Source organism: Ruditapes philippinarum, unplaced genomic scaffold (assembly GCF_026571515.1).
Source record: "Ruditapes philippinarum isolate M1 unplaced genomic scaffold, ASM2657151v2 ctg2922_1_1_1_1, whole genome shotgun sequence".
Lineage (NCBI taxonomy): Eukaryota > Metazoa > Mollusca > Bivalvia > Venerida > Veneridae > Ruditapes > Ruditapes philippinarum.
Window position 1 is genome coordinate 99824 of NW_026865831.1, and position 16156 is coordinate 115979.

At 31.5% G+C, this 16156-nt stretch overlaps 1 protein-coding gene across 1 annotated transcript; it reads right to left on the reverse strand.

Moving 5' to 3' along the window:
* Positions 1-4704: 4704 nt before the first annotated feature.
* LOC132730467 (uncharacterized) lies at positions 4705-7136 on the reverse strand. Its single transcript, XM_060716392.1, has 2 exons — positions 6618-7136; positions 4705-5517 (listed from the first exon to the last, which is right to left on the reverse strand). The coding sequence occupies exons 1-2, from the start codon at positions 6676-6678 to the stop codon at positions 5102-5104; spliced, it is 477 nt and encodes a 158-aa protein (XP_060572375.1). The 5' UTR covers positions 6679-7136; the 3' UTR covers positions 4705-5101.
* Positions 7137-16156: the final 9020 nt, after the last annotated feature.

A 16156-nucleotide genomic window follows, 5' to 3' on the forward strand; every position in this document is an offset into this window, starting at 1 on the left:
TAGGCCTGTTAACATTAAGTTCGGATAAAACAGCATGGCGATCTGAGAAAATAAGGCAGTGTTTAGACATGTCAATACAATCTTTCAACAAGTCAACAATACAGTTTGACATAATAAAATAACGTTTACATAAACAAACAAAATTTATTGGCAAGTCAACATTAGTATTTCACATAATAAGTATATTTGTAGACAGGATAACAACAGTTTTAGACAAGAAAGCATGGTGTTTTGGCACAATAAGACAGAATAACACCACCTCATTCAAAGCAACATAACAGTTTGACAAAATAGGACAGCACTCAGCCAGGTCAATATAACGGTTGAACAAGATATCACTACTAGCCGACATAATAAGACATGAGTTTGACAAGTTGGCACCAAGTTCCGATAAGATAACACTAGTACTGTTTCACATTATAAGCCAATTTCTAGACAAATTACCACCACAGTTGGACAAGACAAAACGACAGTTCAACGTAATACAACAGTGTCATAACATACCAGGATCACATTTGGACAAAATGACACCAACTTCCGACAAGATAACACTACTGTTTCACATGATTAGACATTTTTAAGACAATTCAACACCACATTTAAACAAGTCTGTGTTCAGACATATTGAAATCTTAATTCGAAAAGATGGCGTGCATGTTAGACATATTAAGACTTCCATTCGGCATGTTTACATGATTGTATGACGTTTTGAAATAATAAGACAGTGTTTAGACAAGTCAGCACTACGTTTTGACAAGATAAAATGAATATTTGACTTAATAAGACTTCGTTAAGACAGGTTCTCATAAAACGTTGGCAAGCCAACACTTCTATTATACACAATAAGACGCTTTTAGGGGAAAATAAAACGAAATGTAACATTATGAGGCAGCTATGGCGTTCCATATTAAAATGTCTAAATGACAGTATACTATTTGAACAGTTTGGATCTTATTCTTATCATTGTTGATTTCATTCTAGAAAAGTAAAATGCCAACAACAGGAATATTCATCGACCAGAGATTGTGACAATAAAACAGTAAATCAAAACATTCAAAAGATACTATACTTAAGGTATAAAGACTCGACAACTTCTAATGAAGAGTTGCTTTTCTGGTATTTCGAAACATCTTTATTACCATAGAAAATGTAACCACCGCAGGACATATATGTATATGAAATATTATATATGGATATCAGAAGCTCTTGAGTGTTTTGCCCGTTTGCCCGGGAATGATAACTTTATTCACTATAAATTCACAATTCAATCTGACTTATATGAGCTAAGTGTACTAGGCAACGGATAAAGTATGTGATAGTGTTACTGTATGAAAAACATTTAAGAACATCATGTACATTTAAATTTAAGCACTTACCAGGAAAAGTTAAAACAGGACAATTACAAATTACTCTTTAAGTACTATACTATAATGTAAAAAAAAACGAAATAGTTTATGACATCACAATAGTAAAGGTACACGAGACCTAAACACGACACAACCCCAACAACATATACAAGATTAGCACTACTAATAAAAAAAAGTTAGCAGAATGTGCTCACTGTCCAGGAACGGGTGATAATACTAAAGAGAATGGCTCACGTAACAAAAGAAAAGGGGATTGGGGATGGGGAAGGGAGATATAATATACATGTATACCTAAGTTTTGAATACAATATTGAATGAAGACACTGCTGGCACAAACCATATCTTATGATATAGTTATATGACAGAATAGGTTGATATATGTAGAATTTACCATCTTAAGTGTATAAGTTTTCATCAAACCTCAAGACGCGGATTTAATGTGAGCTATTAATTGAAGTAGAAATTCACATTTTGAAAAGAAGGTAATATGCGTACACTATTCTCGAATCGGACCGCTTGAACTTTTATTTAGAATCTGATGAAGTCGTCGTGTACGGCCCTCCTTTCCCTTCCCCTATCCGTTATTTTTTTTTTTTTTTTTTTTGTATGTGAGCCATTCTCTTAAGTATTATCACCGTACAGGATTAATGTCTTGTACAGGAAAAATAATAACACTAAATTCATTCTATATAAGGGAGTTAACAAGCGTTAACTTACCATTTATAGGACCTCGAGTAATGTACACTTGTCAACTAAACTTACTTATTTTGAGGGGAATCTTTGCTTTCATAAAACAACACTACTGTCGATAGGAACGAGATATAGTTGTTGCTTTTTTTTGTCTAATTTATGCATAGTTATAAATAACAATGTGTCATTATGAAAGAAATAACAGTTACTGTATTTCTCCAAACATGATCGAACCTTGTAGAAATTTTAGCAATAATTAATCTTCGAGAAATAGTGGTTATATAATAATAATAATAATAATAATAATAATAATAATAATAATAATAATATATGACTGAAATACTGCTGTGAAAAGGCGTAAAATGAAACAAACAAACAAACAATTACTTGTCTTACAGTATGGACTGTACGAAAATAACTATCATGTTACGTAGTATGCTTTGATATTAGAATGTCGTCTCCAAGAGCTAAATTAATTTTGTTGATGTCATAACGGTCGTGGATTTTCTTGATTTCATTTTGTTTGTATAAATAAAGGTCCTGACTTTTGTTTGGATCATAACGAACCTGTCTTTTGTTTGTTTTCTGAACAACTAGGTAGATTTCCTCTGTATATTGAAAGATATGTTAGGATAGCAAAGTATTGGTTAAAGTTACACGGCGATAAAAGTCAAAACTGCATTTTATCAACTATTTTAAGTTCTCAAAGAAATGATCTACTAGTATCAAATAACTCAAATGTTATCATTTGGTCGTCAAAAGTTCGAGACATGTTACAAAACGCTGGATTTGCTAAAGCATGTCGGTTAATATTAAAAGTTTTATAACAGTATTCAGATCACGTCTCATGGACATATATGTAACCCAATGGCGAGTAGACATGGCGTTATGCTCTTCCTTGCAATTGTATCCCAAAGTTAAAGGTAAATTTGAAAGGTCTATAAATCATGTACGTCCAGGGATATAGAGGATGAATTTCATTTTATATTAATATGTCCAATTTATAGCGATTTTAGAAGTATGTATATTTCAAGATACTTTACTGTAAATCCTAGTATTTACAAATTCATACAATTAGAAAATTTGCAATATTTTGTATTAAAGCATTTGAAAGACGAGACAATTTGGTAGATTAGCATATCAATGTGATATTATTAATGTAGTTATACGACTATACCCCCAGCAGAGCTATTCAAAAAGTGTCTTCTTACGTCTGTAAGAAGACACTTTTGAACAACCGTTACTTTCCTAGTAGGTTTAATACTGTATGGTGTCCTGCTTGGGCCAGTTAAAGACTCTTCTTGATATGTTATATTTCTTTCCTATAGCCTTGCCCCGCCTCTCTGTACATCTATAGAAAAAGTAGCAAGATTTTACATTCTCGCAAGAAACTTTTCGCGCCATTGAACGTTGAAATTGTCTCATGCTTATATTTTCTCATACTTAAATCCTCGTGCGAATCAAAATGTTAAAATCTTGGCGATAATTAACCTTAATTTTCGCATGTTTTTTGCCTGAACTTAAACCTATTTACAGTACCAGTGTCTATAGAAAGAGAATGTTAAATCTCGCTACTTATCTATTAACAAGAGTCAATGCGCTCGACTGTTCTCAGTGCTTGATAGTAAAACAAGAGCCTGAATAATGTATAATTTTTTTAAGTTCAAAGGGCCATAGTTCTGTCAAAATTCATATTTACAATGGCTCTTCTACTTTTCGAATAGTCGAGCGTAAACAAGAGATTTAGTCAATCTTAAATCGTAACAGGGCTACCATTGACGAAACTAACAATAGTTCGTTGAATGATGTTAAAACTCTTTCATATATTTTTTTTGGTTATAAAAAGCAACAACATTACCATGACATTTACTCACAAAAAATCATCAGCCATATCCAGCTGAAAATTTTGTTAAAGGCTATGCAAATATTTTCTATAGTTTTATATTTTCAACGTGAACATACATTTAGTTTCAATAATTAAATGGGTTTATTAATTTATCTGTTCTTTACACTTAAACGTCAAATAAGTCGGATACAGTTACTTGTATTTTCTTCGAATTTGTCTTCTTACAGACGTAAAGAAGACAGTTCGCTAGGACAACAACAATTTATCCTCGGCTTCGCCTCGGACAATGTGTTGTTTATCCTAGCAATCTGTAAGAAGACACTTTCGAAGAAAAACTCGTACTGTATTCATTACTAATTTAATTTGGCATTCTCAATCACCTTGTTTAACTATGTCATGTTTAAATATTTGAATAAAACTGATTGAATTTATTACAACATAATTTCTTGATGCATGCATTGTAATAATTATACATGGATGATGGGTGTTGAGCCCAAGTCAGAAATAAAGTATATGTTCTGTTCTTTAATAGTCTGATTTTTTTCCATATCATTATGGTCCTGGGTTTTGTTGTTACCAATAATGGTCTTGGTTTCTATTGTTATCAGGATATCAAAACCCAGGACTCGTGTACTTAAAACTGGTTAGATGTTGCCTTCATATTTGTGTATCATAAATGCGGTTATCTTGTAACACATTCTAGAAGATAATATGTTAATTATATTATAAGATAAACGTCATAGTATTTACAGAAATACAAACGATTTTAGTTTGTGGCGCAAAATAACTGGAATATAAATAGATTGTTAAAACAGTTTTATTGCATAAATGTTATGCGTATACATAGTGAAAATAATGACTTAAAAAGAATGATGAACACAAAATAATGAAAAGAAACAATAAATACGATTTATTTACAAATGACATTGTAAGTACTAATTAATGGATTAAATCGCGACAACGTTTCCCGTGTCATATGGTTTACGTACAAGCGGGTATTGTCCTTTTCTTGACCGCTGTCCAGTGACTGATCGGTTATAATGGGAATATGCGGCCGTTCGTCCGAGGCACAAACTTACAAAATGATAAATATTTAGCTGCAATTTCTTTTGATAAAACATATTTCTCGTGTTAATATCACATATTGAAGACACAAATTGAAGGCACATATTGGTATCTTTGAACACGAATGTTTCATCTAACCTCTCCTGTGGTATTTTCTCTGGATTTCTCCTTTACATTCAGCGCGCAACTGTCGTGATCTTAATCGATTACACCGGCGTCTGTCGTTCAAATATACAGTTCTTAGTGTGCAGGCCTTCTCAAAGTACTTAGAGTACATGATCGAGCACTTACTTATTTTGAATGCCAGGTCCCATAATTCTTTATCATTTACATTAGGAACAATTCTAGACATATGTACACGGTTTGATAAGGACTCAAAGAAGTCCGTATCTGCAATGCATGACACGCGCTTTTTCGCAGCTCTTTCGCCAACTCTTTTACACGATCTTGCAGAGGCTTCAAACTTTTCATTGCTTTCTGATGCCAAATCAGCCTCTTGCTTGTTTAGAATCTTCGCTTTTTCCAGATAATGTGGATCTACAGCATAAACTGGAAAATAGAAATAACAGGACATTAAGTTAATGAAAACATGCAACTACAAGTATACGTTTACAAGTACATGCAGTTTACCTATACGCGCGCATTTTCAGGTAAATTTGCGCGAGCGCGTTTTTGCGTAAGTCAATCTTTTACATCATAGCGTTTCAATATTTTACTCATTATATTTAATGCTTAAAAAGTACTGCACGAAGTTACTGTGCACACAGCAAAACATTTTTTTTGCAAAATATTATCATCATCATCATCATTATTATTATTATTATTATTATTATTATTATTATTATTATTATTATTATTATTATTATTATTATTATTATTATTATTGCTTTTTATGAATTTATACCTGCATTTGATTCTTTTGTTAAATAACTGCGCAAAATTATTCTACGCCTTAAAGATTTGATCTAAACCAGAACAAAATAATGGGGATGTAATATAGGTCAGATATCAGCTGTTTTGATTGCACGTGTTCAGCTCGTGAAGTTCTGCGTTCTATGTGATCTTGAATATTTTTCAGACATTCCTGAACATTTTCCAGAAAATTTATTACATGTTATAGATGAGAGATTTATCTGAATATTTTTGTAAATTTTTCCCAGCAGCGTTCATCTGAATTTTGAAGGCATTTTAACGAGACATTTCAACAATACTAAAGTCAAGCGGTAGAAATTCGTTTTTAAAGTAAAAGGTATTCTCACTATTTTGGTTCACTACATTGCAATACAATTTCTTTACTGAATATATCCATGCAAATTTCTTGATAACGTAATTAATGAAAGATATGCAGCGTACCCCTAGTGCAGGCCAAGTTATCAAATATATAGTCAAACAGGGAACATCTTTAATTTTAATTCATTTTCTTAATTCTGGGTTCGAAAAAAATCTATTTGTCTTTTAGAAAAAGAATTACATCATTTACATTTAGCATTTTCACTCTAAATATTTGATATTAAAATTTACGTGTCTTTTACTTGTGTCAGTGTAATCTATGCATTATTGTATTATACTAAAGATTTACTAATATTAATTATTAAAATCTTGGTATAAAGATGATAAAAGAAAATTACGAAAACTTTCGTGTTACTTACCTGCATTAATAAAAAATATGCTTGCCACACAGGCTATCCAAATACATGCTCTCACGTCCATATCCTTCTTCCTGATAGATATAAATTATTTATTCCAAAATTATTTTACTTCAAATGTTCGTAGCCTTGAAAAGTTTTGTTACAATAAAAATCTATAAATAATCCCTCCAAGTGAGAATTGGGGTTCTCCCGTCAACTTATTTTATATAGTAAGTTTATTTAAGCAATCCCAACAGAAACTGAATTTACAGCTTATTACTTCAATACTAATTGTGGACCCGTTTAAATAACCTGCCTTAAATACGCGAGATGACACTACATTAGTCAGCCGACTAAATCGTACGATCATAGGCCTTTCAATTAAGCTACGTTTGTTATCACCTTTCCATTAAATTACCCTTTATATAGGCCTCGGATAGCTATAATACAATATTTAATCTGAATATAATCTACCAATTTAGATAGCTCGGGTTGTTTTGTGGTGTAAACAAACTTTTAAGTAGGTTTTAATGTCAAGTTAGTTGGTAACCCACATTACTAATTATATATTATCTATCTATTGGTATATTATCTATCTATTGACTGACATTCTTTCTCTGATATCAAGTCTTCAATACAAGTAAAAAAAAAAGAAAAGTTAACTGTTTTAAATTTTGTAAATATTTATGTTTTTAATGACTCTACGCGCGGTCTATTCATGCATGATTAAATTAAAATCAGGCGAGTTACCACGCGAGTTAACTCTTCATTTTGATTGGCTTGCAGAGCTTACTGTAGCATAAATATTATGTGCTGCACCCTCGCTTTTGTATACCTTTGTTGATTTGCTATCCGGCTAAATTTAGGGAAGCAAAACATTGTATGCTATTTCAAAATCTCATGATCGCATTAAGAGTTAGCAGGTGTGGTCGAACCACAAAAATGTCTTCCGTTACTTTTACAAAATATTTATATTTGTTTTCATTATTCTAAACAAGCAACGTGACCTTCTACTATTTGCCAAGTATGGTATTAACTTACTTTTAATAATCACTGTCACCTCGCCGGACATTTTTGTTCTATTGTAAACCAGCGTAACTTTTTTGAGGTATTTTTTAGCAAATATTTTTAAGATAACTTCTATATACAATGTATTTTTTACCGTAGAGTTTCAAATAATTAACAAGCTTTAATTATCGCTTACAATATATCACTATCTTATAATAATAATAATCGCCACGTACATAGCTTAAAATATGTAACATTACATAGCTTAAGCCTTTAAATATGTAATGCTACAGAGCTTTAAATATGTAATGCTACAGAGCTTTAAAATGTAATACTACGAAGCTTTAATTTTAATTACATTCATGATGTAGAGCTTAAGATATCAGTACCTCAGTATTAAAGCTTTGAATAACAATACGGCCATTAGATATCAAGTATGACCGAAAAGCCACTCTTGAATTAAATTTCACCGGAGCGTGTGTTTTTTTTTCTTCTCACCAGAAAAAGCCTTTGCGATGTCACTAAGATGCTTTTGATACCAACTAAGAGCTTAAAATGCCAGCGAGACATTGAGTAAAATTTAAATGGTGTACTGTATGTCCGTAAGCTCGAAATTTAGTAAAATATGAATGTGTACTGAATATCCGTCAGCTCGACATTTAGTAAAATTTGAATGGTGTACTGTATGCCCGTCAGCTCGACATTTAGTAAAATTTGAATGGTGTACTGAATGTCCGTCAGCTCGATATCTAATAAAATTTGAATGGTGCACTGTATGTCCGTCAGCTCGACATTTAGTAAAATTTAGATGGTGCACTGTATGTCCGTCAGCTCGACATTTAGTAAAATGTGAAAAGTGTACTGTATGTCCGAAAGCTCGACATTAAGTAAAATGTGAATGTGTACTGAATGTCCGTTAGCTCGACATTGAGACGAATTTAAATGGTGTACTGTATGTCCGTCAGCTCGACATTTAGTAAAATGTGAATGTGCACTGAATATCCGTCAGCCCGAAATTGAGTAAAATTTGAATGGTGTACTGTATGCCCGTCAGCTCGATATTTGGTAAAATTTGAATGGTGTACTGAATGTCCGTCAGCTCGATATTGAGTAAAATGTGAATGGTGTACTGAATGATCGTCAGCTCGACATTTAGTTAAATGTGAATGGTGCACCGAATGTCCGTCAGCTCGACATTTAGTTAAATGTGAATGATGTACTGTATGTCCGTCAGCTCGACATTGAGAAAATTTGAATGTGTACTGAATATCCGTCAGCTCGACATTTAGTAAAATGTGAATGTGTACTGAATGTCCGTCAGCTCGACATTTAGTAAAATTTGAATTGTGTACTGAATGTCCGTCAGCTCGACATTTAGTAAAATGTGAATGGTGTATTGTATGTCCATCAGCTCGACATTGAGTAAAATTTGAATGTTATGCAGAACATCTTGTCGCCTCGACATTTTTAAAATTTTGGAGGTTGCGCTACATGCTAGCTGCTACTCATTTGGGATTTTTAGTTAAAATGAATGCTGTGCTGAATGACTTGGTATCTTTACATTCGGTACATCTTGAATATTTGCAACATATGCCAAACCAGCTAGATAATTGATGGATTTTAGTATTGTGATAAACGTCCTGCCAGCTTGATATATCGAGACATCACATCTCAGCTCGACATTAAGTTGTGTAATGTTGTGCCATTTAATTTTAGTGTTGAATGTCGAGCCAGTATTACATCTCAGTTGGATATTCACTATATGTAGAGTGTTGAGATGAAATCCATGTTGTACATGTTGAATTGTAAGCTAACTATTGTACTGAATGACATGTAAGCTTGGCACTCGGTGCTGAATGTCGAGCCAGATTCTCATCTTATCGAAACATTAAATTGTGCTGAATGCTGTGCTGATTTGCGTACAATAGCGTTCTTCAAAACAATCATACAAAGGCGGGAAGCGTTTGTATCTGCACTCATTCAATAATTTTTTGTTGTGTCTGTTATATAAAATTACCATTCGATTGTGTCTGTTTCTTGAAATAAACATTTCATGAAATCTGTTATATGAAATACACATTTCATGAAGTTTGTTGTATAAAATAAACATTTCATGAGGTCAGTTATATTAAATAAATATTTCATGAGACTTATTGTATAAAATAAACATTTCATGAGTTTTATTGTATAAAATAAACATTTTATGAGGTCTGTTGTATAAAATAAACATTTGATGAGGTATGTTGTATAAAATAAACATTTGATGAGATCTGTTGTATAAAATAAACATTTTATGAGGTCTGTTGTATAAAATAAACATTCCTTGAGGTCTGTTGTATGAAATAAACATTTCATGAGGTCTGTTGTATAAAATAAACATTTCATGAGGTCTGTTGTATAAAATAAACATTTTATGAGGTCTGTTGTATAAAATAAACATTTGATGAGGTCTGTTGTATAAAATAAACATTTTATGAGGTCTGTTGTATAAAATAAACATTTTATGAGGTCTGTTGTATAAAATAAACATTTTATGAGGTCTGTTGTATAAAATAAACATTCCTTGAGGACTGTTGTATGAAATAAACATTTTATGAGGTCTGTTGTATAAAATAAACATTTGATGAGATCTGTTGTATAAAATAAACATTTTATGAGGTCTGTTGTATAAAATAAACATTCCTTGAGGACTGTTGTATGAAATAAACTCTGTTTGAGGTATGTTGTATGAAATAAACATTTCATATGGTCTGTTACATAAAATTTTGAAATTTTATTCATATCACAGACATCGTTACACACTGATACATGGTCACATTTGATGACAATCCTTGTAAGAGGATGGACAACATTTTAGTAACACTCCTAATAAAAGGCTTGTATAACATCATCTCTATCAGGTCTTTGTGTCCGAGTATCTAGCTTAAATACATTCAATAGATATAGAAATTGATAAAGTAAGACTGTTTAGATACGGTATCTTCAATAACGAATTTTGCGTTATAATGTACCATCTTCATAAAAAGACATAATCGAAAAAGCCAGAGTCCTTATAATGAACTTTAACCTATAAATTTACCATGTCGACAGGTTTTGAAATACATCTTTTCTCACATTATCAGACTAGCTTCGCGCGTCTACAGACTGGTATGATTGTAGCTAGTTTTCACGTGATCCTTGCTTCCGCTTCCGGGCACGTGCAACTTGACAGCTGAGATCTCTTCTTTGGTGAAAAACACTTAAAGTATCGAATATTTCCGTCAATAATGTCACGCAGTAATTGGAAACTGCACATTAACTTAACCATATGATATTTTGTTGCAGACCAGAAAGGAAAGAATATGCGTCATGACAATTGACCTGCCAGCTACTGGTATATACAACAACCACTAATATCTAGCAAAGCTAGTTAAAGATTGTTAAAATGAAAGATAATCGGCTAGTTAAAAAGTGTTATCTTATGCTTATGAATTTGGATGAAAAAGGTCAAAACAACTGGGCCACCGAAATTAAAAACTTACTTTTAAGAAACGGCTTTGGATACATATGGCAAAATCAGTGTGTTTCAAATGAAATTTTTTTTATACATACGTTCACACAAAGATTAAAAGACCAATTTCTCCAAGAATGGTCGTCAAAAAATACACATTAGTTCAAAAACTACAGTGTTATGCTAACTTTAAAACAAACTTTGGACACGAAAAATATTTGGAAATTGTAAAAAATAAGAAAATTTAGAAGTGCATTAGCCAAAGTAAAGATTTCAAATCATGCCTTAAATATAGAAAAAGGAAGATATAGAAAACATAATAGAGAAGAAAGAGTGTGCGAACTTTGTCAAGAAGACCAATGTATTGAAACAGAATATCACTTTGTTCTTGTTTGCAATTCATATAGCTCTCTAAGGAAGCTATATATTCCTAGAAAATATTGGGTTTCACCATCAATTAAACAAGTTTAACATACTCATGAATACTGACTCAGAAATCGCTGTTGTTAAATTTTAGCTAAATTCATATTTTATGGTCTACAATATAGATCTGAACATATTGGTTAAATTAATTTCTAACCAATATTTATATGACATTTTACTTTAAATGTAAATGAAGTTAAACTCACATAACACATACTAAAATAGATACAATTAAAGTGTCGGTTTCTTCATTTGAAGGAACATTTATGCTTTATTTATACATTGTTAGCAAACGTGTGCAAATCATTAATGCCAATATGATTAAATTCTACATTAAGTCTATTATTGTTGATTCAAATTTTCAATGTATACATTTGAGTTTGCGATAAACTACGTTTTAACATGTTTTGCCTTACATTTTGTTTCGGATAAGGTTAAACTGTTGAAAATGTATAAATTTAATTCTCAATTACAATTTCTATTTCAGACAAAACTTTATAGAAAGATTTTTTTTCTATTAAAATAGCAGTGAATTTTGATGATATACATGTATTACTGTATTTGACTATTACCATAATACTTTAACACTGTTTTGTACATATGTAAACAAAAACTTGTAAACTATGTTTTGTTTTGGGCTGGTGGCCTATGAAGCAATAAAGATATTGTATTGTATTGTATTGTATTGCTTTCATTTTGTTTCACTTTCCCAACTATCCTACATTGTATCAGCTCAAAATGTCATTTATTACACCATCAACAGTGTACTTTTTGTCTTAGTACATCCAATGAGGGGGCATTCTAGGGTTAGGTTTTTGTTTTAAGTTTCAAAGGTTAGGTCAAACTAATTATTACGAAATCATCTATTAACTTTACTTTTTTCATATTCTGTCATTATAAATATACTGAATAATGAGCTTCAAAATGGCTACCACTTTAATATGAGGAGCTGATCATTGTAAAAAACGCGAACTAATCTACAGTTTGTAAAAGAAATACTATAAACACGATTCCACTCCAAACTTTTACTCTGTCAAACTTGTATTCAATACATAACAACATTCTAGTTATAACAGCAAAATATTCATTTTAGAACAGTTATCACATGAAAATCTTGCACTTTCTTAACTCACATATATACAACATATATAAATTATGTAATGCATAAGTTCCAGTCATTTATATATATTTATCACATATTACAAGCATACCATAATTGACTTCTCCTCTATACTCCTATATAGCAATATAGTTATCAACAAATGGACATGACAATAAATGTTTATTAAAATGCCTGTCTCTTGATTACAGATTTTTGTCCTATATTGCTCTATTGTTTTAACTTTCTCTTCACTGTGGAAAGCAGAGAATGAATGGGTCCGTAGGCCTATGTTTGAATATATTTGCCGCGCCTATAGAATATTTATTTATTTGCACGTGGTTTTGTGCTAAGTGAACTGCCGCTACATCTGTTTATAAAATGTTATATCATTAAAGATATTTGTTTCAAATCTAATACTGGTTTTATTACTACTTCAATCAGCCCAATAGCTTCTGAAGTCAAATATAAACAATAAAATACATGTAACTTATTTTTGATGAAATATGTTCTCATTGACCTAACATTCGCGTGCTCAAAATCTGTTTAATGAACATTTTGTGATCGGCTGAATTAAAAAATATTCCCTCAATGATATTTCAGAATTTTTGTTAGACAAAGACATGCATAATATATGTGTCACATTAAACTAAGTTTAGAGCCATGATAAAATATAATTGAAATATTAACACTTCACACCAAGCAGTGTCATTTTTTTACGATGGAATTTTACAATTTACAGTATGCTGAAAATGTTTCAGATCGATCTGTTTGGTACTTTACTTTTTCCACTAAATAAATGAAAATGAAAAAAAAATGAAAGGAAATACTTGACAACTACTGAAGTCAAGACAATCGCAACTCCTTTAATGTAATAAATATTACCGGCATCCCTTCCCCTGGCGTGAACTTGATAAATTTAGAGGCAATTGAACGATAAACTGATCATTTAGATACACTTATCTTCATAGGAGTAGTTAAATAAAACACTGGAGTGGATACCGCCGCCGTAAATCTGGTTATATCCGTACCTTTCATATATTTGACTTCTATGGTGGCATATTTCTGCCACCAGATAACCATATAACTAACTAGTTAGTTAAGAGGTTAACTAGTTACGTAACTAGTTAACCTCTCAATTAACTAGTTAGTTTTCAGGTTAACTAGTTACGTAACTAGTTAACCTCTTAATTAACTAGTTAGGTATCAGGTTAACTAGTTACGTAACTAATTAACCTCTTAGTTAACTAGCTAGTTATCAGGTTAACTAGTTACGTAACTAGTTAATCTCTTAATTAACTAGTTAGGTATCAGGTTAACTAGTTACATAACTAGTTAACCTCTTAATTAACTAGTAAGTTATCAGGTTATCTGGTGGCAGAAATATGCCACAATAGACTTCAGACCAAAAAGCGCTATAAGTTAAAAAATAATATGCATATATTGTACCGCTGCTGTGTCCATTCATTGATTTGATTTTAAATTTTAACGTTGAACTTTTAATTTTACCTTGGTTGGTTACATACGAACATGTTTAAGCAGTAATGTCTTTGCAGATAAATAACTGATTTGATCGAATAAATGAACACATTTTCTGTGAAATAATACAAGCTACCACAATCACCAATATAATCGCTATAAATCCCAACTGAAAAGATGATGTTTCACAAGCATGTCCTTCACCCCTTCCTTTAGGGGACGGGCTGTGGGTTCTGTCTTCTTGGGCAGCTCCCAGTCTATTGAAAGATTGTAGGCAAATTGGGAAATCAACCTGAAAGCAAACCAGTCACCAGTCTAAAAGCAATGATTATAAACATTCATGCAAAATTTAACTAGCTGAAATGCTGACAGGAGTGTTTGTTATAACGTTTAATAGAGGAAAATACAACCTTAAAACTGTGATTAATTATACACCTTATATATTTTCACATTCATAATTATTTGCGATTATCTCACCGGCTTTTCGCATTTTATTTAACTGCACGTTAGAGTAAATGTGTTTGTGCCATACCATTGCCATGAAGTATGAAACTTACTACTACTGAAGATTTTGTAAACCTGTAATACAAATTTTATAGATTGTGGCATATTTAAGTATTACCTCAGAAACAGAGATATATTTATATATTTACAGACCTAAATAAACATTAAAAATAATGGTTGTTTTGTGTCCTTGGTTTACCGACGTACTTAATGTCCTTGTGTTACGAAAGCGTTAAATCGCCCTTATGGTCATCCGATGTCCTTTTTAAACGCCACTCGTTAATTTTGAATGACCATACAAGATAAGAAATATCATACCAAGTTCAAGTTCAAGTGAAGGCCAAGTCAATATGAATTACCACACTAAGCATAAATGAACTTAATGTTATAGGAGCTAGCTAATTTACCAGGACCTTCACCGTTTTATAAAAGAAGGAAATCACGTCTAACTACGTTCTTAAATAACGGTAACAGATATAATTCCTGAAATATTTCTTCACAGTTAGACGTATCTATAAAATCCGTACACTTGAAAGAATCGACAAATATATCTGCAAATCTTCAACTAAGTATCTGCTGACATGAGGTATGTTACAATAATTACAGAGGACAATTTCCGCACATCGCTTATGATATCAAATAAATGCAAAAAGTATCATAAATAACATCAACAAATGTGTTAATGGTTAACCACGGAGAATTGATCTTCGTTAGTACGGAATTATGTTAAAACCGGTTTTAAAGACAATTACTTGCTGCTAAGTAGTCGAAACATAGACATATCTCTGGTAATATGAAATATTTATTAACCAAATGGGGTTAATCTTTAACATGTATGACTGTAATGTATATATCAATAAAATATCAGAATCTTACATGTGATTACTAAGTGAAGCAATACTGATGGAAAATTAATGTATATAACAAAATGCATATATGGGCTTCCGACGACAATTTGAAAACATATGCCAATAATACAACGTGAGACATAATACAAATGTAGAATAGTTACTGAATACTATTAATTCGTTCATAATTTTATCTATAAATATGTATATATACAAATGTAATACATTTTGTATCATAATATAGCTCCATTTGCAACAAGATGTAGAAGTTAGAGGTGTGTATTTTGTGTAAGTTTAATATAATAGTTTAACAAGGATGTTATGAGTAAAAAATATACATGTTATAAAGAAATTGACAGGTTCTATTGCCATATATAAATGGTTATATTCCAAACAACCGTTTATATACGGCCATATAACCTGTCAGAAAATTTATAATACAGAAAACTTCATTTTTAGAGAAAAAAATAATTAAGATTTCTTCATTATCCTGTTTATCCAATGGAAAGCGACGTATTATAAAATCCTCTATAGACTGAAATAAACTACTAGTTATGGTTTACATTCTCTTGTTTACAAGATTAAAATATACATGTACTTATTAGGGTTGAGTAGCGGATCAAAGTGATATTTAACTTGTAGACTATTACAGACATTTTCTTATTAAACAAAGAACTCGATACAGTGTTTGTAACGTCGCTTTTCACTG